This window comes from Entelurus aequoreus, linkage group LG24 (assembly GCF_033978785.1).
Source record: "Entelurus aequoreus isolate RoL-2023_Sb linkage group LG24, RoL_Eaeq_v1.1, whole genome shotgun sequence".
Classification (NCBI taxonomy): domain Eukaryota; kingdom Metazoa; phylum Chordata; class Actinopteri; order Syngnathiformes; family Syngnathidae; genus Entelurus; species Entelurus aequoreus.
In genome coordinates, this window is record NC_084754.1 from 25,204,291 (window position 1) to 25,230,892 (window position 26,602).

At 37.3% G+C, this 26,602-nt stretch overlaps 1 protein-coding gene across 3 annotated transcripts in view; it reads right to left on the bottom strand.

Annotated features, from left to right (window-relative positions):
* Window positions 1–26,602, bottom strand: part of LOC133641614 (N-terminal EF-hand calcium-binding protein 2-like) — a 326,968-nt gene that overhangs the window by 62,960 nt on the left and 237,406 nt on the right. For 2 of the 3 annotated variants that reach the window (XM_062035464.1, XM_062035466.1), the window contains exons 8-9: window positions 15,491–15,570; window positions 7,222–7,278 (exon numbers count right to left, since the gene is read on the bottom strand). In XM_062035464.1, coding sequence (XP_061891448.1) covers window positions 7,222–7,278; window positions 15,491–15,570 — 137 coding nt within the window. The remainder of the gene's footprint in view (window positions 1–7,221; window positions 7,279–15,490; window positions 15,571–26,602) is intronic. The other variant, XM_062035465.1, reaches the window with a different exon arrangement.

A 26,602-nucleotide genomic window follows, 5' to 3' on the forward strand; every position in this document is an offset into this window, starting at 1 on the left:
TGGACTACTCTGAGAATTACACTTCTGTAGATTAGCTAAAGCTGAGAATAGCTTCTCAAAATGTCTCTCAGGAGTGTCCGGGGGGCAAGAAGGGTCAGGATTTAGATAACAATTATAGGGTTTCATTTCAGTCTGTGATCAAAAAAGTATGCCTCCTCTGGGAAAAAAAAAGAAGTTATATTGCAAAATACTGTATGTCACGGTGCCGCATGGTTGCAGTAATTGTGACCCCCAGATGAGGAGGCAGGAGACGGTGTGCAAATAAAAGACTTTTACTTAACAGAGAGCGAAAAACTGCATACAATAAAGGCTCAAGTGCCAGGCATGTAGTGGCAGCAAAGTAACCCGTGCACGCTGACAAAAAAACAAGCAATGGTCCAGCCCTGGCATATATACTGTAGGAACAACTCTAATTGGCAACCAAGACTGGTTGCCAATCAGGGAGAGGTGTGTGAGCCAGCGCTCAATGGCAAACAGGGTAACGTCCCTGCAGAACAAACCACAAAATAGGAAGAGGAACAAAAATAAGACAGAAAAGAATAGGAAAATAATACAAAAACCAAAATAGTCCTGAAGGATCATGACACTATACACGCTTTAACCAAAGACACATATTCAGATATACTTACTCAACACGCTTTATTATTCCTACATTAATATCTCTGACAAGTTTCAATACTGCAAAAATAACTAACATCTTTGTAATGAAATGATTGAAATAATAGCTATTTTTTATTCAAACAATTAGGCAAAAAAAAAAAGTCGCTTTCTTTTCAAGTCGTTTTCAACAAATAACTGAAAAAAAGAAAATAAATATTAGCTGTACTCTTAGCAAATCCAGCTGTAATACCATTTAAAAGCAATGATGTAAATCAGGGGTGTCCAAACTTTTTCCACTGAGGGCCTCACACAGAAAAATGAAAGCCTGCGGGGGCCATTTTGATAGTTTTCATTTTCAAATCATAACAAAATATATGGATTTTTTTTTTTCTTTTTACCTTTAGGGCTCCCGGGGACCATAAAGGGTCTAAGTCATTAAAATGTTAAAAACAAGTCAAATTATTTTTTTACTTTTTTTATTTAACGCTTACAGTAAATCTCTACAGTATATCAACTTCAGGTTGATATAAAATTTAAAAAACCAAAAAGGTTTTATGCCTTTTCTGTCAAGACAACTTAGTTTTTTTATAATAAAACTGAAATATGCAGTATTTCCCCCACTGCCCAAAACATTCAGAAAGCAATGTTTGATGTGAAGTAATTAGAGCCTTAAAAACATCAATAATGCAAGACAACATTGATATTAATTAATTGTTATTTTTGAATAATCACAGGGAAAAGATATCCCATTAAATATATTTAGGATACAAAAGGTGCCCCACTCAAAGTGATACATTTGTATTAGTTTTTTTTTATACTTTCAACACTTAAGTTACAAGATCAACTTCAGATATATCTGTCAATTTCACGTTTGAACTATTATTTTGTTTGTTTTATGCTCTTTTGTCAAAGAAAATGATGTTTTTGTATGGCAACCACACAATATATGCAATATTTTCCACATAAAACATTTTAAAGTGAAATATTTGAAATAATTGGAGCCTTGAATAGGTCAATAATTCATTATAACATTGATTTTTTATTTTTTTTAAGCAATGGCAAAAAAAGAAAAATAAAGATAGACAAAAGAAAAAAACAGCCCACATGGCAGCTTTGTGTCAACATTGCAACTTTTTCTAGTTAATGTTTATTTTTTATTTTTGCAATAGCATTTCCAGAATGTGTGGCGGGCCGGTAAACAATTAGCTGCGGGCCGCAAATGGCCCCCGGGCCGCACTTTGGACACCCCTGATGTAAATAATAAAGATATTACTGCAACCTAAACAAAGGATTTTTTTGCACAGTGTGTCAAAAAGGCTACGACAGCCTCTGACTAAAGTCAAAATATTACTGTATGATCTTTTTTCCCATTAAAAGATACGGTATGCAATACAGTATAAGAACAAAAAGCATTACATTATCCGTTTATATGTACTAAAGATAACCATACACAAATTCATTGAAAGTGATTATGATAGTAATGAAAACAATGGGCCTGATTTACTAAAGGTTTGTGTGTACTAAAACATATGCAAACCTGACAGCCCACGCAAAGCTGATCTACTAAACGTGTGCAACGTCTGTAAAGTGAGCAGAATAAGACGTGCAATGCATTTTGCATTTTTGACAGTCAAAAAGAAAAAATATTAGACATATCGTCTTTTCAGCAACATCCTTTTATAGCTGCTGGATGACTTATGAGGTTAATTAAAATCAATTGATGCGTTTTGGTGTCCGCTGGTGTTTTTTTTAATGTTTTATTTTTTAATTTTTTTTATGAAAAGACGTCTTTCATCGTACGTTTTCTTGTGTTTGAGTCATTCCAGATGCACGGATGCACTGGTGATGTGATGCAGAGAATTAGGTATCAGTGTGCATACGTGTCTGTTGCCTGGATTGTGATGCAGAAAACATGTTATGTATTATAGATGTGTGTTGCTGGTTCAACACATCACACACAGGTAGGAGCATGACAAAATGAATGTGCAGAAAATGATTGTCTCTGCGGTAAAAGCCCTGTATGCACGCAATATCCTCATTTAAACAAGGCACCACTTTTTAATTGAACAGACAGTCTTAGTAGATCACACGTCACATGCCCACTCATAGTACACACAATTTAACTTTTTGCACAAGCTGTTTAACATGTGGTATTTGAATCTGAGTAAGTCAAGCCCTATGTGCACATAGTGAGTATCCGTGGCGCTGCATATAATGACTGACATGCAGACCACACAACGATTGCATGAAGTGTGACTGAAAAGCCTGTCAGGCCTTGCAGGAAAGTAACAGAATTCACAGCAGAGCGTAACAATGCATGCTGACTGAGCTAATAAAAGGGTTGATTTAGAAATTCTATTCTATTATGAATGTTGTAGGTCTAATAGAGTGGTTTGGACAGAGAAGATTGATTTTACTGCTGGCAGAGAGCTGTGTCCATTCTTCTCCCCTTTGCCACATCTTATCTGTGTGAGATTGGCTTTTCAGCTGTTGCTTCACTCAAAACGAAGTACAGGTCTCAGCTGAACATTGAGCATGACTTGAGAGTGGCAGTGTCAAGCCTGCAACCCCGATTTGAAAAGCCGTGCAGTGCAAAACAGGCTCATTGCAGCCACTAATGCTGGAGTACTGTAAAACTCATGTTCACCTGCCCTGTCTTGCCAAATGCATAGCTCCTCCTTTTTTTTTGCAAAGATTGCAAAGTGGCACTTTTATTTGATTTATTATTGAACTTGATGCAAGTTATAACACTTTTATTTGATTTATTATTGAACTTGATGTAAGTTATAACACTTTTTTTGATTTATTATTGAACTTGATGCAAGTTATAACACTTTTTTAAAATGTATTATTAAACTTGATGCAAGTTATAACACTTTTTTTTATTTATTATTGAACTTGATGCAAGTTATAACACTTTTGTTTTATTTATTATTGAACTTGATGCAAGTTATTTTATTTATTATTGAACTTGATGCAAGTTATACCACAGCTGCACAGTTATTTTATTTATTATTGAACTTGATGTTATTTTATGTTATTGAGTTTGAATGTATACAACTTGATGTTACTTGATGTTCAATAAATTTGAAAATGTTAAGCTTGGCATTAGCGTTCTGTTGGGGCGATGGGGGCAGGTGGGGCTTGAAAACTCCCCCTTGTCCAACGTGGGGGATGACAAAAAAAGTTTGAGAACCACTGCTATATAAGGTGTTCTTTAGGAATAGCTAGAAAAGTGTTAGCCAATGAATTTATGTAGAGCTCCTACTGCTTGTAGCAGCTAATAGGGGTCCATATGAGTGCAGTGGGCTGAAAACAGGGGATTTTTGCTGTAGTCTATGTAGTCTTTTTTCATCTACAGTCTTGGTCAAAAGTTTACATACACTTGTAAAGAACCTAATGTCATGGCTGTCTTGAGTTTCCAATAATTTGTACATCTCTTATTTTTTTGTGATAGAGTAATTGGAGCACATACGTGTTGGTTATCAAAAACATTCATGAATTTTGGTTCTTTTATGAATTTATTATGGGTCTACTGAATGTGTGACCAAATCTGCTGGGTCAAAAGTATACATACAGCAATGTTAATATTTGGTTACATGTCCCTTGGCAAGTTTCACTGCAATAAGGCACTTTTGGTAGCCATCCACAAGCTTCTGGTTGAATTTTTGACCACTCCTCTTGACAAAATTGGTGCAGTTCAGCTAAATTTGTTGGTTTTCTGACTTGGACTTGTTTCTTCAGGATTGTCCACATGTTTAAGTCAGGACTTTGGGAAGGTCATTCTAAAACCTTTAATTCTTGCCTGATTTAGCCATTCCTTTACCACTTTTGATGTGTGTTTCGGGTCATTGTCCTGTTGGAACACCCAACTGCGCCCAAGACCCAACCTCCGGGCTGATGATTTTAGGTTGTCCTGAAGAATTTGGAGGTAATCCTCCTTTTTCATGGTCCCATTTACTCTCTGTAAAGCACCAGTTCCATTGGCAGCAAAACAGGCCCAGAGCATAATACTACCACCACCATGCTTGATGGTAGGAATGGTGTTCTTGGGATTATAGGCCTCATCTGTTCTCCTCCAAACATATTGCTGGGTATTGTGGCCAAACAGCTAATTTTTTGTTTCATCTTACCACAGAACTTTGTCTTATCTTTGTCCATGTGATGTCAGGACAACCTAAAATCATCAGCCCGGAGGTTGGGTCTTGGGCGCAGTTGGGTGTTCCAACAGGACAATGACCCCGAACACACGCTAAAAAGTGGTAAAGGAATGGCTAAATCAGGCTAGAATTAAGGTTTTAGAATGGCCTTCCCAAAGTCCTGACTTAAACGTGTGGACAATGCTGAAGAAACAAGTCCATGTCAGAAAACCAATAAATTTAGCTGAACTGCACCAATTTTGTCAAGAGGAGTGGTCAAAAATTCAACCAGAAGCTTGTGGATGGCTCGCCAAGGCACCGTATTGCAGTGCAACTTGCCAAGGGACATGTAACCAAATATTAACATTGCTGTATGTATACTTTTGACCCAGCAGATTTGCTCACATTTTCAGTAGACCCATAATAAATTCATAAAAGAACCAAACTTCATGAATGTTTTTTGTGACAAACAAGTATGTGCTCCAATCACTTTATCACAAAAAAATAAGAGTTGTAGAAATTATTGGAAACTCAAGACAGCCATGACATTATGTTCTTTACAAGTGTATGTAAACTTTTGACCACGACTGTATATATGGCACATCTGTGATATTTAGGAGACTGTTAATGCGAAAAGGAAATACATTTTTTTCCAATTGAATCAGGAAAAGTACTACCACATACATATGGGGCGGTATAGCTCGGTTGGTAGAGTGGCCGTGCCAGCAACTTGAGGGTTTCAGGTTCGATCCCCGCTTCCGCCATCCTAGTTGCTGCTGTTGTGTCCTTGGGCAAGACACTTTACCCACCTGCTCCCAGTGCCACCCACACTGGTTTAAATGTAACTTAGATATCGGGTTTCACTATGTAAAAGCGATTTGAGTCACTAGAGAAAAGCGCTATATAAATATAATTCACTTCACTTCACATATAAGGCGAAGATCAATATTAAAACAATTCTTGGTTTTCGATTTTCACCGACATTTTGCCCTGGTTTTCATATACCGTCTTGGTTATCTATACCAGTGGTTCTCAAATGGGGGTACGCGTACCCCTGGGGGTACTTGGAGGTATGCCAAGGGGTACGTGAGATTTTTAAAAAATGTCTGTCAAAAAGAACTGTGAAAAGAAATGCAACAATGCAATATTCAGTGTTGACAGCTAGATTTTTTGTGGACATTTTCCATAAATATTGATGTTAAAGATTTCTTTTTTTGTGAAGAAATGTTTAGAATTAAGTTCATGAATCCAGATGGATCTCTATTACAATCCCCAAAGAGGGCACTCTAAGTTGATGATTACTTTATGTGTAGAAATCTTTATTTATAATTGAATCACTTGTTTATTTTTCAACAAGTTTTTAGTTATTTTTATATCTTTTTTTCCCAAATAGTTCAAGAAAAACCACAACAAATGAGCAATATTTTGCACTGTTATACAATTTAATAAATCAGAAACTGATGACATAGTGCTGTATTTTACTTCTTTATCTCTTTTTTTCAACCAAAAATGCTTTGCTCTGATTAGGGGGTACTTGAATTAAAAAAATGTTCACAGGGGGTACATCACTGAAAAAAGGTTGAGAACCACTGGGCTATACTATGGCCAAACATAACACAAAACAAAGCAGTCTGTGTGTCCAAACAAAGAATGTTAGTGACTCAGTCTCTGTGCTTTTTTTTTTGTTGATTTCAGCTGCAAGATAAACCACCATAGGTCCAAAGAAAGATGCAAGAGCCAGCATTCAATAAAGGAGGTGAGAAACACTATTACATTGAAAGAAGAACTCTTTGCAAAGGACAAAGATGGTGTCCACGTAGTTCTCGCCTCCTCCCTCTCTGCTTATCACGGTCATCGCCAACTAAAGTCTTCAGTACAGGAAGTGATGCTAAATGTTCATTGATCCATTCGTCATTTAATGTATCACATTGTTTTGTTTCTGATTTACACTTTTTATCATGAAAATCCCAAGGAAATAGTATTAGTATTTTGTAGTAGATGTGTAAGACATTTTGCTTTGCCTGTCTTCTGCAGACATTCATATACTTGTGTGGCAATGAATGAAACGGGAAGAACTAAATTTAACTGTCTTCACACGCGCTGCCTGTGGCTTTACAAATAAATATATCTGTTATTTCCTCTGTGGCTGTGCGATATTAAAAGATTGTGTATGACTTGAGTCATTGCCAAATAATACCTAACCTCAATAAATTATTCAGAGCTAGACTACAAAAATATATATATATTTCCTGGGAAATAATTTGCAAGCTTTGAAAGCCTCAATTATATTAGAGCCATAGAGGTTTCACAGTAACCCCCCTGCCCCTTTCACTGCTGTGCACTAATTACATTGCACAGGCAAGTCCATTACTGCTTCTGAGGTACTAAAGTGGGCATTGACTCCATGAGGCTGCACTGACTGATGCTACACCTGAGGCTGTGCATTAAGTTTAGTAGGTTTATTTGTTTAGGGTCGACTTACTGCGCTGGTGGTGCCATCTGTGTCTGTTAGCCTTTGGTGCAGATCAAACCAGACAGTCTGTAAGTAGGAGCATAACATCATATCAACAGGACTGGACGGTAACTACACAAACTTGTAGCAGGCAAAAGTCACTTAGAATAACAGTCAATGGTACTGGAAACAAAGCGCATCACTAATGAAGGATCAAGAGGGAATTAATAATGCTTCTCCTATCAGAGAAATAATATTCACTCCATTACAAACATATAAACAGTCCATCATTTTATGGTTTATTTTAAACATGTATACAGTATCAATATGTTTCATCACATATTTTATATATTAAAATTTTTCTTTACAACATATCCGAAAAGGAGTAGGAAGAAGCAAATCCGTTTTAATCTTAACCCCTTTTCACTTCATAGCAATTACTACACTGCAAAAAGTCAGTGTTCAAAAACAAGAAAAAAAAATGTACAAAAATTAGGGGTATTTTATTTGAACTAAGCAAAATTATCTGCCAATAGAACAAGAACATTTGGCTTGTCAAGACTTTCCAAAACAAGTAAAATTAGCTAACCTCAATGAACCCAAAAATACCTTAAAATAAGTATATTCTCACTAATAACTGTACTACTATATGAGTACATATTTTCTATTGTTTCATTGAAAATAAAACAGCACAGTCCATTTGGCGGCCATCTGTTTTAAATATGAGACACAATTGTGTCAGTCATGATTTTTTTTTTACATGCTTGAAATAAGAAATTATTACTTTAAAAAAAGTAGTTTTATACTTGTGAGTGTTGATGACACAGCTTTGCAACAGTTGATATTCTAGTTTCAAGCATGTTTTAGTCAATATAGGTCATACAATCTCAGCAACAGGCTGTAATATCTCACTGAGATAATTTAGGACCAAAACCCTTAAAAACAAGTAAAACACTCCAACATAAAATCTGCTTAGTGAGAAGAATGATCTTATCAGACAGAAAATAAGCAAATATCACCCTTATTTGAGATGTTTAATCTTACTTAGATTTCAGTTTTTGCAGTGCACCACATTTGTTCATTTCCTGTTCTCAATTTACATTAATGCATTCTAACATCAGTTCTCTTCATCAATAATTGAGTCAGTTATGATTCGCTCAATGAGATTGATAAGATCGTATTTTCAATAAGTTCATGATGTTTATGATAATTTTTCTTCCTTGTACTTTGTAAACACTTGTAGTTTCAACAACCTCTTAAACGAGATCATATTAGTACACTGTTTGATTTACCCCGTAATTTATTTCCACATTCTGATGTACTAAAGGTTTTAAGTGTTGTTCGTGCATACACATGTTTTAAGTTAGATTTTACTCTAAGGTTATATTTACCCTCTTTTGTTGAAATTAATTAATGTACATTCTTGGGTAGCAGGTTGTAGTTTTCCTTGTGCATAATTTTAGCTGTTTTTAACTGCACCAAATTGTTGAGTTCTAATATTTTGGATTTAATAAATAAGGGGGATTGTATGTTCCCTCAACATTATGTATTATTCTAATTGAATATAATTTCTTGCGACTTTATGTTGAATTTTTTAATGAGAAGTTGTCTAAAATGTTCACAATGTATGATAAGTATTTTTGTTAAAAAAAAGCCAATAATTAATTTTTTGTGGTCCCCTTTATTTTGAAAAGTATCAAAAAGCATCATACATGTTATATCATATTTTATATATATAGACTGGTGTCTATATATATGGTACCGGTACCATTGTGGTGCCGGTACCAAAATATTGGTATCGGGACGACCATAGTATGTATGTGTGTCTACAGCAGACCTGGGCATTCTGCGGCCCGCGGGCCGCCCTTTGTGCGTCCCTGTCCGGCCTGCGTGAGGCCAATCACAAATTACAAAATACATTTTAAAAAGTATATATGTCGAGTGTGCAATACAACGGTGCTGCTTTTATTTTGATTTTTTTTTATTTATGGACGTATGTCCGGGTGTGACCTGTGAGTGAAGGTGCACAGCGACAAGTGATGCCCAGTTACCACCGAGATGTCAACTCACGCTAAAAAAAGAAAAGTTGATGACGAATGCCGTGTTTTCAACAAGACATGGACTGACAAGTATTTCTTTACAGAAATTAAAGGTAAAGCCGTGTGCTTAATTTGTGGTACACAGGTTGCTGTGTTTAAAGAATATAATTTGAATCGCCACTACACGACGAAGCACGAGGAAAAATACCGGAATCTGTCTGATGAAAAGCGCGCAAGGGAGGCTAATGCGTTGATGGTAAAACTGCAAACCCAACAAGGACTTTTTGCCAAATTTCACACCCCTAGAGATTCAGCCGTCAGGACCAGTTTCGTAATTTCTCAAAAAATAGCCAGAAAAAGTAAGGCGTTTTCTGACGGAGAGTTTATTAAGGAGTGCTTATTGGACTCCGTTGCGCTGATATGCCCGGAGAAGAGGGGCGCATTTGAGAACGTGACTTGTTCACAGAGGTAAATGCGTGTTTGGACATGTTAGGACTGAAATGGGACAAGCTGGCAGGTGTGACAACAGATGGTTGTCCAAATCTGACAGGGAAAAATGTTGGACTTTTAAAGAGGATGCAGGATAAAGTGACAGAAATTAACCCTGTGCAGAAATTGACATTTTTGCATTGTATTATACATCAGGAAGTGTTGTGTAAGACAGTGTTAAAAATAAAACCAACAAAAGCAATCTGCTTTAGTATATTATTATTATTATTTATCTTACGGTATATCAACAATAATATTGAGCAAAATTTAATTAAAATATTGTCGATGATGTGGCCCTCCAGCAGTGCTCGGGTTGCTCATGCGGCCCCCGGTAAAAATTAATTGCCCACCCCTGGTCTACAGTATGCCTGAGTAGAGACTGAAAGGCTAACAAGAATGTGGCTTTTAAACAATGAGGTACAATTGGCTATGGGGTAGAGTAACTATTAGACCAATTTGGATTTTACAGATGAGACTCTATGATCATTTTATACCTTTTTCCTTTTTTTTGAAACAATGATTAACATGACTGTGTGATGCAGTTCAGTTCTATCCCACTGCAAGCTCCAACTACAATAATAAACATAAGACTATGTTTTACTAGCCACATTAAACACATGGGAGTCATATAAACTAAGTGGAGTAAGTCAAATTGAGCAATGAAGGTTCCTTCCAATTAAGCGACTGATAACGACTGCTCCTGTGAATAAATAAATGCTGTCTGCACTGCACACTTTTTCAATCACAGTCTGGAGACGCACACACACACACACACACACACACACACACACACACACACACACACACACACACACACACACACACACACACACACACACACACACACACTTGATGAATGATTTGAATTCTTGTATTTCTTACCTTCTTGAGACCTCCAAATAATGCCTACCTCTTTAGGACCACCCTTTCAAGATATATAAAGATTTGTATTTACAACATTAATAATATATACATACTAGGCAAATATAAAAGAGCTTGTTGTGAAAAATGAGTTGGAATTTCACAAGAAAAAGGTCACAATTTCACAAGAAAAACTTAGAATTTTGGCAGTATTATAATAAAAGTCGTAATTTTACTCAACGAGAGTCAACATTTTACAAGAAAAACTGAACATTTGTGCAATATTGTGATACAATTTGGAATTTTACCCATTAACAGTCGCAATTTTACAAGAAAAGCTTAATATTTTGGCAATTTTATGAAACGAGTCGTAATTTTACTCGACAAAAGTCACAATTTTTAAGAAAACTTAAACATTTTGGCAATATTATAATAATAATAATTGGAACTTTACTCTGCAAAATTATGACAAGTCATAATGTTACTCAAAAAATGTCACTATATTACAAGAACAACAAAAAAATTGGCAATCTTGTGATACAAGTCCGAATTTTATATGACAAATGTCACCATTTTGCATTAAAAATTAATAATTTAACATAAAAAAGTAATATTTTTACGAGAAAATATTGCAATATTACAGAACCCGAAAGAATATGAGAAACTGTTCCCAATTTTATAAGAAAAAAGTCGACACGTTATGACAAAAAGACTTCTTTTAGTAAAATGTTTTGTTGTTGAATTTTTTGTTTGCAATTGGTTTTTAATCTTCATTATTTACTTCAAGTTATTACAGTATGTCTTCACATACATATTTATTGAATTTTTAAAATTTGGGCCAAAGGGGGCGCATTTCAATTTCTTACACACACTTGTTATTTCATATGTTGACCAGAGGGGGAGCACTTTTAAAACCGACACACAGTCAATTTGAAAAATTCCTCCTTTTTGAGACCACCCTAATTTTGATAGATTTCACCACCAGGGGTGCAAATGAGACATTCTCTATTAGATGCAATGGTTTTCCGTATTAGGACCATGATTTAGGTCCTAACTTGTTCACCGGTCCTCATATGGAAGGTACTTTTCCTTGTTGATGTCTCAAGAAGGGTAGAAATACAACACACACACACACACACACACACACACACACACACACACACACACACACACACACACACACACACACACACACACACACACACACACACACACACACACACACACACACACACACACACACACACACACGCACACGCACACGCACACACACACACACACACACACAGTGTGTTGATGATGAATGATTTGAATGAGATATCACACAGTCCGTATAAGTCCCTCCACGTACAGAAACAAGTGACTTTCTTGCAACAGTTTTATTCAAAGCTCGTTCTCCGAATCTACCATGAAAACTAAGCAAAACACACATGACGGTATTAGCTAAACAAATAAATACATTCGACATGCAGCATGTAAGCATGACGCAAGGTCATGAAATGAACATAAAGCACTTTACATCACTGGATGCATGCTATACGAAGGACTTAGCTGTAAACCTTGCTGGAAAGTTTGTCGTTTCCTCTTTAAGTCATTTGCAACCAAGTATGATAGCAGCGCAAAAACACTTCTGGTGAACGTCATTTCAAAATAAAAGCATCTTTAAACCTCAAAATAATACCACACATTTTGGCGCATTTGAATTACAACTCTTAGTAATGAAACATGCGTGTAAAAATGAAACAGTCAGGGCCAAGTTGGACTCAAATGCAAGGCACCGCATGTGTTGAATGACATCATCAGTATATGGAGGTGGGGGGAAATTGCCATCATTTAACATTTAGTTTTTTCACCTGGTTTAACCTTTTCCTATTAAAAACATCATTTGTTGCATGTTCCTTGATAGATGGAAGCAGGAAAAATCTTTTGGTACGTGCACAAATCTTATCCAATTGGGAGGATTCTACTGTACTATGTATGTCTGCAGGCAACAAACATGCTCTCTAGACCTAATTACCAACAAGTATGCAACATTTATCAATTGCAAGCTTTTCAAATAAGATGTAAAGCATGAAAGGGGCATAGTGAAGATTAATATACAGTAACTGACTGAAACTATTTTCGTTATTAATGGTCATATTTACAACCAGATTGTAGTATGGAAACCAAATCGTTTTTTCCAAAAGGCAAATAGCAAGGAGAAATCAACTAATCCGTCCCAGACACCCAAACATGTTAGCACAAAACACTTTTTTAATAAATAATAATTATGTTTTACACGCAGAAAACAATGCAAAATACATGAATGTGAAATGAAATGGATAAGCGAACATTTAACAACACCTTTACTTTAATGAAGACTCCTGACAACAAGGGCTGAGGGGAGGAAAGAGGGAAGGTGGCAAAAACCACCTGCGTACCTTGCTACGAGTTCTTTTTTTTTATGCAATAGTGTTTCTCACCTTCTTTATCAAAGCGCTGGTACTTGTCTTATATCCAGGAACGCATGGAAAATGGCCGTGGGTTTACATGACTTTGATCCAATCCCACACATGACAGCTTTATGGTACAACACGTCACACTGCAGCCTTACGTGCAGTACTGCACGTGCCTTACTGTACACGTTGTGGAAAACTACCTGGTCGTACCTCTTTCCTTTACATCAGTAGGGAATACCAGGCAAAAGCAGGATGAAGGCATATGTAAACGTGCGTTATTCACACACATTTTTTTGTAATTATTCTTCATCGTTGTGGTGATAAACAGATAACATGTGATGAATAAGAGTGTTATTGTTGTTATAGTATTATTTTTGTTAAAAATGAAAACACCAATTATAACAGCTTTCACCTTTCTTTTTATGCTTGCTGTACCTCATACAAAAATAAAAAGTAAAGGTGATATAGCTTTTGAGTCAGGTGCCCCTAAATGGTGGAATGCACTCCCTTATGAGCTGTGGACATTTTTAAAAAGGCAGTTAAAAACATATTTGTTTAATTGTGCATTACAGTAATATTCCATTATCATTTCTCATTATTGTATATATTTATTATTTGTATTACCATAATTATTATTTTGTTTGCAATGTCTCTATTCTTGCATCGTGTTATATGCTTATTTTTAATATTTTTAGAATATTCTTAAGCCCCCCTAAATAATTTGATGTGATTTTTTTTTTTTTAAACAAAACATTTCTGAAAAATGTCAATATAAATATGCAGAAATAAGAGTTTAAATACATAATATTATAACCTGTTGTTATTCACTATGATTGTAAATCATTTGAAGACCCTTTCTCAGTGCTTATTATCCAATCCAATCCAATCTGTTCCATCAGTAACGCACACATTACTACAATGAAACTCCAGTCCAGTTTCACTGTTACCTCAGTAGGATGTCCAATTCAGATTTGTTTTGTCAAATCTGGTCTTTTTATGCAGTTGTTCACATTACAAAAAATGTGTCCAGACTCCAACGTGAATGCAAACTGACACTAATGCAGACAATGGCGTCATGACGTCGCACGTCCTGCAATGTTTAGTGAAGTAGACATGCTTCAATTCTAGCTGTCTCAGTACTGGCACATTTGTAGCAATTTAAAGGATTTTGTGCAAAGTCAACATTTTCTGAGGACATTTGCCTCGGTGTCTGCTCTGAAGAGTGTGATCAGTGGTGGAACATTGATTGACATGACTTCCTAAAACATAATTTTTGCCTGTTTTTCCTAATTCTTGTTAATTTGTCAACTAATTTATTTTGTATCCGTCTATTTTGGTGGATAATAATGACGCTTATCTTAAGCGTCATCATTATTCGCGCGGGAGAGTTCACACTGAAGTTGCATCATTACACTATCTGAATGATTTGTAATATAAAACTCATAATAATAATGTCTATAATATTGCTGACAGAAAAATAACTTCCATACCGTATGACAAGCAATTCACACTGGGACGCTTTGATTTACAGCTTTGCAGTAGAGGTGTGCTACTTAAACTTAATTGATGTAATTTAAAAGCCTTAGTGTTATTTAAAGTGTCTTTGAGTACTCTGAAAAGCGCTATACCAAATAAAATGTATTATTATTATTATTATTATTATTTTAGGGTCGTGTTTTGGGGGCTCCAAAGACTCCAAACTTTTGTTAAAAAGTGGAGTTCTATGGGTGTTTTTTTATCTTCACTTTTATCGTTTTCACCATAAATTGCAGGTTATTGTGATAGTCCATATCATCCATCCCTATTGGCCAGGTGTGGCCTGTGGGCCTTGAATTTGACACCTGCGGTCTAAATGCCTTAAGTTACCTTTACAGTAATAACAGGAAACTAACAATATTGCTTTTCAACCATTTTGATTGTTTCAGTATTTGCTGTGTAATTCTAATACAGTGCCAACAAGTTGCGAGTGAAAAGATCTTGCAAGTGCAAACATTTTTTGTTCTTCTTCAAACCTAGTGCGACCCTGTAGTAGTTTGCACACGCTGGTGTTCCATTCACGTATAAATTATATATTTTTCTGTTACCAGTTCTCAAGGCTTAATTTACTAGCTTTTTTAAAAATGAATTATTAAAAATATCCCCAGCCCCAGGCTGGACATTGACTGTAGTTATCGTCATTCTCTCGTGTTGTCTTACAATAGCTGAGTCTGCGGGAGATCCATTAGGTTCAACCTGTTCTTCACTGGACCAATCACAATTTTCTCATTCACAGCTCACACTTGATTTTTGCAAAATAAATTTAATTAAAAAAAATACATTTTTTTCTTAAAACATGGAAAAACCAGTTATCAACATTGCAAGGTTGGCTATATTGACTCTAAAGTGAGTGCGGCACAGGAGCTTAAGGAGCATCCCTCACAAGGTAAAGGCTGACACACAGACATGTGGGTGCATGTTTGGGTGGGTTCTTACTTTATTCTCCAGTCGTCCGATGAGTTCAGCCAGGCGATTGATTTGAGCATCCAGACCCTCTTTCCTTACCTCCACTGCACCTGCAACACACACACAATCTGTATGAATATACTTTAATGCTCATCACTTATTTATAGATTATGCCTACCACTTCCTAGAGAAATTGCAGAGTTGCATTTTAATTGAACTTCAATCTCAATTTATTGACTAACAAACAGGTCCTGTATGAATATCCTGTAAATCTTTTTGTGACAACTTTATTATAACCACTGCAGTCTTTTTACGGTTTCATTATAAGGCGCTGCATGCCTTACTGTCAAAATGCATAGTCCACATTGATCTCTTTGGGGCCTTGCTCAAGGGCACCCTAGTAGTAATGAGTGATCTCTCCAAAAACTATGAATTTATATTTTGTACGCTGCGGGACAGAAGCCCTCCAAACGCCAAGTTCTTACAGACTGGGCTACTGCAACCCCATACGTGAGGTTGTATTTTTGCCTCATCCTTCACTTTAAGCGTAAGTGAAGAATGTGTGAAAAATGCACTACCGACCTGATGAGTCCCAAAAAGAAAGAGATGATACAGTATTATCTGCTTACAGGTGCTACCTGGTGGATGTTTGAGCACACTGCAGCTAGTTCTGGATAGTCCTACAGTGGATCAGTCGCATGCGGGATTCTCACAGGAATGAAGCAAAAATGCAACCCTACCTACTGTACATAGTGTTTGCAGTTTAAGGCAATTGTAACCACCTGATTAAATGTAGTTGTTTCTATATGATAATCATAGTACTTATGTGTCACACAATTCCTTCCCTATTGTGCCAGTTTCCAAAGACATCTGAGCTTCTAGAGTGGAGTTATACATTTCCTTCAGTAGAAGACATGCCTTATTTTCCGAACCATAGGGCGCACCGGATTATAAAACGCACTGCTGATGAGTGGTTCTACTCAGGTCTATTTTCATACAAAAGGCACACCGGATTATAGGGCGCATTAAAGGGGTCATATTATTATTATTTTTTGTAAATTGAAAGACTTTTTTGTGGTCCAAATAACATGTAATGGTGGTTCTTTGGTCAAAATGTTGCATAGATTGTTTTACAGATCATCTTCAAGCCACTTTCTGACGTTTTGTGGACAGTCACTTTCGGCGGCGTCTTCTCACCGTCATCTTTGTTATAGCGGTGTAGCGTGCAAGGACGGGAGTGGAAGAAGTGTCAAAAGATGGCGCTAACTGTTTTAATTATATTCAGACTTGACTTAGGTCAATAACGGAGCAGCAGCTCCTCATCCGGAAACAACAACACAGGAAATGTGTCCTGTGAAAAACCGTCCAACCTGAACTTTCTAATAACTAAAGTTCCTTGGGTGAATAATGTAAACTCACTATACCGGTATGTTTTAGCGCTTTCATGGCGAGTTTACTGACAGATATAAGTAAGAACTTTACACTACTTTATATTAGAAATGGCAACAGCGGAGGATGGATGTCCCATAACAAGAAGATAGAGTAAAAGAAGAAGCTTATCGACTACGGTGTTGTCATGGACTACAAAGGCGGATGCGCTCAAATTTTCAGGACTTATGCAGATCCAGAATACACTTTAGCAGGTGCCAGAAGGTCAGAAAGGTTGCTTTTGCATAATATTGCGAAACAAAACGCCAGATAATATGTCTTACCTTATACGCTCACCATAATAATGCTCATATGTTGAAGCACAATACAATCCATCAAGCGGTGTGGCTTCATAGCTTACCAAAAGTCGTACTAAAACATTTTGATGGATTTTTGAGGGCCGTGTGTAATGTTCTATATTTTCAATGGAACATATACAATTTTGGTGTTGTTTACTTGAGTCATATTGCAGTCTACACGTATATCTTATGTGTGACTGCCATCATATTGCAGTCTACACGTATTTCTTATGTGTGACTGCCATCTACTGGTCACACTTATCTTTTCATCATGTACAAAATAAAATAGCTTCGAGGTCGGTAAGTACAACCAAAATTATTCCGTACATTAGGCGCACCGGGTTATAAAACGCAGTCGAGTTTTGAGAAAATGAAATAATTTTAAGTGCGCCTTATTTTCTCTGGTCTGGATCCCAGGATGTGTAGCAAAGAATGTGCTTACAGGCAAGAAGTCTGTTTAAAGGGGTGAAATACTGGTACTGCAAAGCAAATCTAGTGTAGCATGGAAATGCACAGAAGACAAACACTTGCTGAGGTACAAAGCACAATGATCCAGCATGGGCAAGGACCAACATGTGACACTAAATAAGATAGATTAACTAATAGAAACCATGTGTGCTGACAGAATAGAATGTGAAGGTGTAGGAATCCAACAGGCCATAGAACCAAAGTAGGATCACCAGTACAGGAAATGATCCAAAACACAGGAAAAAAGCAAAACAAAGTCAAAACTGTCACATGGAATCATGCCAGTAGTGGACCCAATGTTATTCTGCTGTCAAGTTTGGCTGATGAACTCTTTATATCAAATTCGAATGAGCTCTGAGCCTAAAGCAAGTAGTCATGACAATATTATTTACTCCTCTTGATGGGGTACCAACAAAAGCCCTGATGGCTGCCAAACAGGGGCCGTACTTATCAAGCTTCTTAGAGTGACATTTTACACTTAAGTCCTGAGAATTTGCGAAATTTAGTCCTACTCTCAAACTTAAGAATAAAAGCTTTTTATCAACGTTCTTAAGTCTAAGAATCACTCCTACTCTCCACGATATTTAAGAGACCTTCAGAGGTGTCTTACGTGGTTAGGAGTTGCCAGCAGGGGATGGCGCTGAGGCGAGAGAGACGTGCGCGAACATTCAGGGAGCGGAACGATGTTCTGGATTTGTTTGATGACGAGCAGCTGATCAAACGGTATCGTTTAGACAGAGCGGGTATTATTTTTGTCACAGATTTAATACTTTTCGATTCCATGTTGATTTCTGCATGTGGCTGCAGTGGGCTAGTATATATAGAGCCACCCACACCAGTTTCAAATTAGTTGCCTAATTAATGAATTGGAAAGAAAATGTTATGACAGTAGCGTATGTGTGTGGCCGTGAGGTGAGTGACGTCAGTGAGTGTGTGGGCGACAGAAGAGAGGGAGCGGTAGCGTGAGTGCCGGCGGGGACTAGTTTGTTTTGTATTATTTTGTAGTTTATTGTCAAAATATACACTCCCATTGTCCACTTAAATTTTCCAAGATATTTCTTTATTCTTAGACACCGGATTCCCTTCCGTGATTGGTCATTTCTATGGACACAGAAATGACGTCACCTAAAATTCCATTTACGACACATAGTAATGTCGTAATTCAGCTCTGAGTGTGACACTTAAGAATCAGTCCTACACTTAGCTGAAAGTGTGAGTAAGACGCTTGATAACTAACTTTTAAGTGCAGCTTTCAGCGAATAATTTGTTTACTCTTAAGTCAACTTAGCAGACTTCTTAGGAGTAATTCTGAGAAGCTTGATAAGTACGGTCCCAGAGCTCCACCTTGCACCTCATTCATCTGGATCTCTCTGAAGCCTTTGACCCTGTGGACCATTACATTCTTCTCAGTTTAGCTGTCTGGAACCATCTTCCAATGGTTTCAGTCATTACTCACTAACAGAGCTGAGTACATTAAAGTCATCACTTCACACTGTCACCGGGCACACCCTCCTGGTATTGGAGTATAAATATTTAGGGTTTTGGCACCAGCTGCTAGACTATCTGACCAATCTACGTCTATAAGCAGGAACTGATGAAGCCTACTTGGATGAGAGACAGAACCTCTTCTAAGACAAAACAAACAGTCCAGCTGTGATCGATTGAATGCCCTGAAATTACAATGACCTGGATGAATGAGAACATCCATAGACATCTTTGGGGTATCTCAGAGGTCAGTTCTTGGGCCAGCCTTTTTCACAAGCTGACATGCTACCCTTGAGACGCATCGTCAGAAAACATTGGATCTCTTTTAATTTGAATGCTAATGACTCCTGGCTAAAAACTGATCCCAACTCCACCTCAGCCACACTACCTGTTCTCACTGCATGCTTGGGGGAGACAAAGGTGCCTGAGAACTTTCTCCAGTTAAATAGCAACAAATCAGAAGCCATTTGCATTGGTACCCCACACCATATCCAGTCATCCTACATCAGTAATAGTTCTGTCTCTTGCTACAGCATCCGTCTTTCTTGTTTTGTCACAAACCAAGATCACCAAAATCACATTCACCACCTCTCCAAATTCTCCTGTTCTCCATCTCAAAAATATAGCCAAACTCTGTCCCTCCTTCGATCAATCTGACACCCAAAAACCGGTCAATGTCTGTCTGCTCCAGGTTGGATTACTGTAATGACATTCTTGTCGTGATCTCTAGCAGGAGCCCACAGAAGTTTCAACAAATCCATAACTGTGTTGCCAGGATCCTGACACAGAGGCTCAAATATGACCACAACATACCTGCTCTCCGAGCGTGTCACTAGTAGTTACCCATTCACTACAGAATCCAATATGAACTTTGTCTACTAACTCATTACTGCCTCCCTGAAAATTTTCCATTCTACCTGAAACCACAAAATACTTCAAGGCTTCTGCATTCCACCAACATTTACTGCCTTCAACAGACTATACACAATGCGGTATCAGACCTTTTAAGCTGCTGCATCTCGCCTGTGGAATGCACTCCCAGAATCTCTGACTCTGGTGAAGTCATTCAAAAAACAGATACAAATATTTTTATTCAAAAAGGCCTTTCAGGACATTTTATGTAGCCTGTTATTTTCTTGGTTTTCTAACACATATTGTTGTTTGTATTTCTTTTAGGCAAGCTTATTTGTTAGCCAACACTGCTGCATCACTTTGAGATTTCTATGACATTTAAAGCCCTACTGAAATGAGATTTTCTTATTTAAACGGGAAGAGCAAATCCATTCTATGTGTCATACTTGATCATTTCGCGATATTGCCATATTTTTGCTGAAAGGATTTAGTAGAGAACATCGACGATAAAGTTCGCAACTTTTAGTCGCTGATAAAAAAAGCCTTGCCTGTACCGGAAGTAGCGTGACGTCACAGGTTGAAGAGCTCCTCACATCTGCACATTGTTTTCAATCATGGACGCCAGCAGCGTGAGCGATTCGGACCGAGAAAGCGACGATTACCCCATTAATTTGAGCGAGGATGAAAGATTCGTGGATGAGGAAAGTGAAAGTGAAGGATTAGAGGGCAGTGGAAGCTATTCAGATAGGGAAGATGCTGTGAGAGGTGGGTGGGACCTGATATTCAGCTGGGAATGACAAACAGTACGGTAAATAAACACAAGACATATATATATATATATACTCTATTAGCCACAACACAACCAGGCTTATATTTAATATGCCACAAATTAATCTCCATAACAAACACCTCTCCCCTCCCGTCCATATAACCCGCCAATACAATTCAAACACCCGCACAACACACTCAATCCCACAGCTCAAAGTACCGTTCACTTCCGCAAAGTTCATACAGCACATACATTTTCCCCAAAGTTACGTACGTGACATGCACATAGCGGCACGCACGTACGGGCAAGCGATCAAATGTTTGGAAGAAAGCTGCGTACTCACGGTAGCGCGTCTGCTATCCAACTCAAAGTCCTCCTGGTTGTGTTGCTGCAGCCAGCCGCTAATACACCGATCCCACCTACAGCTTTCTTCTTTGCGGTCTTCATTGTCCATTAAACAAATTGCAAAAGATTCACCAACACAGATGTCCAGAATACTGTGGAATTTTGCGATGAAAACAGAGCTGTTTGTATTGGGACACAATGGTGTCCCAATACTTCCGCACACTCCGTGACGTCACGCACAAACGTCATCATACCGAGACGTTTTCAGCCGGATATTTCCCGGGAAATTTAAAATTGCACTTTATAAGTTAACCCGGCCGTATTGGCATGTGTTGCAATATTAAGATTTCATCATTGATATATAAACTATCAGACTGCGTGGTCGGTAGTAGTGGGTTTCAGTAGGCCTTTAAAGTGCATTACAAAATAAAATGTATGACAAATTTATACAACACTTTACTTAATTTTCTCCAATTGCTTACACACTAAATTTAAAATGTTCACACAGTTAAAGTCTACACGCAGTAAGCATAACCACTGTGCAGATTTGCCTAACATTAGGCATAGACTATACTACACGGTTTTTGCGAAATATTACACACAATGCTTTACACACACCTTCCCATCTTGCACATGTGATGCGGATAAGATACTATGGCCTGATCCAGCTAGACGGGCAGGTGATTAGAATCAGTAACTGAGGCTTTTGAGTACGTTCTTTCATAGATTTGCTGTTGCCTAAGTCTGCACATGTAGTCTATACTCTATGCTGTTATTTTTATTTATCTCCATATTTTTTTTCAAACCTTTTTATTTGTCTCAGATTTTAATGTGTATTGCATGTCAATGTTGACTACTGTGATATGTTACTTTACCTGACTGGTAAAAATTATTATTTTCAGTTTGCAGCATCATTGTTGAGCAGTTCTTGAAAAGATTACAGGATATTTTTATTTTCTCTTTAGGTCCTTACATATAGGCCCACTTCAAAGTAAACAATGATGATTGCTATAAATTTGCCAATATATTTTGTCAAGTTACAACTGTTACAGTAATCATTCATCACATATGCTTAAAAAGGTCGGGCAAAATGCCCCAAACATGTGTTTTCTTTTAGTAAAATAGGGTTTTTACAAATGTGTTTTGTATTTATCACTGTGAGTGAGATTAAAATAAAACTTGCTTTATTTTGAGGAATGGACATATGTTTTGACCGAAGTGTGTCATTTTGCAAATAATCTAGGAATTAAGAAAATGTAATGTAGTGTTTGGAAAAGTGTGTATATCTTTTGAAAAAAAGACACACAGTTAGTAAAATTGTGTGTAAGCAAATGGAAAAAACTAAGTAAATATTCAAACTCATATGTATTTTTGGTCACATACACTTGTTGGACTTTTTCTTTCTACAGGAGTATGAGATTTTCCAAGCTGAGAAGTAACAAATAGGTATTAAATTGCATAAAAAAGTTTAGACATGTTCCCAGAGTGTCATAGTTTGTAGGTGCCGAACCCCAAGATGAAGAGATGATGGCAGGCATAGTGCGAGAAAACATGATTTAATTAAATACTTTGGCAAAAAACAAACAAAAGGGAACAAACAAAAGGCGCGCACAAGGCGGAGAACAAACTAGGCTATGAACTAAAATAGCACAAAGGCTAACTGTGGACAAGAAACTAAAACACTTACTGTGACACGAATAAACAAAACTCACGTGGCAAGAAACGAGCAGGATGAACTATGATAGGAACAGAGTGGACAGAAGTAGACAGAGCTACAACAACAAGTATAAATGACATTGACCAGTAGACACTACAATAATCCAGCAGTGACTGGAGGGCAGGACAGGTTTAAATAGGCAGCTGGCTGACTGGCACCAGGTGTGGCCACGTGCCAATCAGCCACAGCTGAGGGGACAAAGCACTCAGGGAGACAATCAGGAAATGAAGACAAAATAAAAGCACTGACAGGAAACTAAGAACAGGAAGCCAAGACAAACGCAGAGGAAAACTAAAACTTGACCAAACTGTCAGGGACAACCCTGACACAGAGAAGTGCTGCAAGGAGATGGTATTTCTGACAACTTCGGCAAACTGTAACAAGCAACACGACCCCTTTGTTAAAAAGAGATATATTTAACTGTGTGGTCTGTACCTTTTGGTCCTGGACTGTAATTACACCTGACCAAACAAACCGCACAAGCAAAGCAAACAGACTGGACTTGAATTTGTTTTAACTGGACTCGAAATGGAAAGTGTCAACACACCCTAAATGACTTTGTTCAAATCTTTACTGTACTCCTGGAATAATTTCCGTAGTGTTTGTGCTTGCAAAACACAGACAGAAAGTCATTTTCAAGATTTCAGTAATGACAGGAAGCCGAATGAACAAAGAAAACATCATTTATCATGCTGCCCTCTTAGCACTTGCGCTTGTGTTTTTTTGCACTCATCACCCTCTCCCACCCCCACTTCATACTCACTCCTGAGTAACCATCCGATTTTCTACTCCTGATGGCTCCCCCACAGCTAATTGGAGAGCTGACTGCCCACTCTTCATTAAAAGCTTTAACAGCCAGTCAATTAGCAGCTACCTTCCTCCACCCCAGCACACACAAAACTCATCAATTAAAGCTGTCCGTAACCATAGAGGCCCTGCACATAAAAGCCCAGTGGCCATTTTAAAGGACTTTGAAAACAACTTCCTTCGTCATTTGTACAATTGAGTCAGAAATTACAGCCAGCAATTAAAGCCTTCAAAATTAGCAGATGGGTAAGATGACAGGGCTTTCTCTATTGGCGTCCTTCTCATTTAAACCAAATATTAAGTTGTTGCACTTTTACCCTGTGGAGCTTTTATTTGTGTGTCATAGAGCTGCAACGATCGATCGATTAGAAAATTGCTTCAATTACTATTATTTTGCTTCGATTAATCATTTAAAAATACAACCAATAAAAGTTGATAAAAACCAAACTTGAAATACATGAACATACTTTCCGCACGGCCACTGCAATAGAGCCAGTGTTGGGACTAACGCATTACAAAGTAACGCATTACTGTAACGCCGTTATTTTAACTAGTAGTCTAACGTGTTATTTTTTATATTCAGTAACTCAGTTACCGTTACTACATGATGCGTTAATGCGTTATTTTACGTAATAGAAACAGAGAATATCGGAGTATATTTTACTCCGCTTAGTTCTGCCTCTGCCTCTGTCAGTACGTCTCTGCAGCACCCAGCATTGTCCCGCCCACAGAACCATCTGTTTGGTTACACACAGAGCGGTAACAGCCAATCAGCAGTGCGTATTCAGAGCGCATGTAACAAGCTCATTTTGCGGTGTGTGTGTGTGCGTGCGTGTGTGTGTGCGCTACGGACAGCAAAGCCCTGTCTGTCTGAGAGAAAGACAAGCATTATTGGCCTACAGTTAACAACTAAGTTATTTCACTTTACCTTTTTCTGTGTTGATTGAGCTGTGTTGAAGCAGCAAAAAAAGGACATTATGTTAAATGAAGAGTTTCTGTCTCTGATAGTTGATATAATAATGTAACTGCATCATAAAGCCTACATGAACTCCATGGTGTTCAGGGAAGAATAGTATCTCCTATTGCTATTGTACTATTTTTTCAGCTATAAATGTTACATTAATCATTAGTAATGTAGCAGCCTAGTTTTGAATGGCAGGGTCCCTGCTATCACAGGTAAAAATATAACATTTACATAACAAAAATCAACTACAGACTTCCCAAATGCTGTAATAAATTAAGCATGATGAGTTGAGCATATGTCAGCATGTGGCCCCACTTTTAACTCTTTTTTTCAAACGCGTACTTACAGTAAGTCATTAATTTGACTTATTAACAGTGTTGGGACTAAAGCGTTACAAAGTAACGCATTACTGTAACACCTTTATTTTCGGCGGTAACTAGTAGTCTAACACGTTATTTTTTATATTCAGTAACTCAGTTATCGTTACTACATGATGCGTTATTTTACGTTTTTTTTTATGTAGTATCGGCTAGAAACAGAGAAGAGCTGAGTGTTTTATTGGAGAGCTGCAGTGTCGTCCTTCTGAATCTTCCTGCGTCACGGGGGAGAAGAGAAGAGGCGCGTGGGGGGGGGGATGTCGTGTCTGTGTTTACTAACAAGACATCATGGCGGAGCCAAAGTCGAGTTTCTTAACATGGAGATATTCTCACTACTTTTCTTTTGTCGAGCACAAATAAAATAACATTTTAGTTAAATGTAAGTTGTGTCTTGGATCAAAGGTCCTATCTACTGACCAAAACAGCAATTCAAATCTGCTGAAACACCTACAAAAGCAACATGCTTCGACACAGCTAGTAAAGAGAGACACACTTCACCTCCACCTAAGCAACAGCGGCTGGATTTTAACGGAGGGACTGCTAGCCAGGACAACATTGATAGAGCCATTGCAGCGTATGTGCTAGAAGATATGCAGGCTATTTCCACAGTGGAGTCACCTGCTTTCAGGCAGCTAATTAGCATGATACCGGGCGTCAAACGGCAAATGGCACCTGGACAGTGAGTACATAAAAATGTAAAGCGAGCTAAAGAAAACACTCCAAAATCTGCCTCTGCTCATCATTCAGCACTGAAGGTACACACATTCTGTCAATTCTCTTATATACTGTTGCTCTTTCATTCTAGACTTCTTGAGTATACACAGGTGAAACTCAAAACGCAAAGGCTCTCTTATTCTTGGAATTAAATCTGCAAGGTGAAACTAATATGAAATATGCTCATAACATGCAACTGAAGATATTTCAAGCCTTCTTTAATATATAATTTTGATGATTATGGCTATGAAAACCTCAAATTGAAAATCTCAAAACATTTAGGGTTTTTAAAAACTGTAGGCCTTGATCAGCAAAATTATACTAAACACTTGACATATCTCACTTGGCATGTAATGAGTTTATATCACACAAAAAAATCAAATTTAAATGTTTTTTTATTTCACCTGTACACAATTTAGAAGATGTATATACTAAATTCAATGTCAAAGACTGTGCTATAATGCATTATATATACTTTTTTGCAATGATTTCACAAAATTACACATCTTGTCCTTTTTCCAGAAAAAACCCAATATTTTTTTCTAAAAATACAGAAAAAATAATTCAAAGATGGTGGTACAACAACAATAAAAAGAAAAAAACAAAACAAAACAAAAAACATAAAAACACTCCCATCTCTATACTCTAATATACAGAGAATCATACTACAGAGATGGCGTGTTTACATACATGCTTCACATCTATTATACACACATGCAACATTAACCCACATTCTATTTATGTACTATTATCTTTATCAGTTATTATATTACAGACATCTTTTGGATATAACTTATTAAATATGTCCATTTTTCTCAAATACTAAATGTTAATTTTCCAATTGTATTATCTGTGTCAGGGCTGTTGTCCGGGATTTTAAGTAATAGGATCTGTGGTCCCTTTCCAAGTCTCTGTTA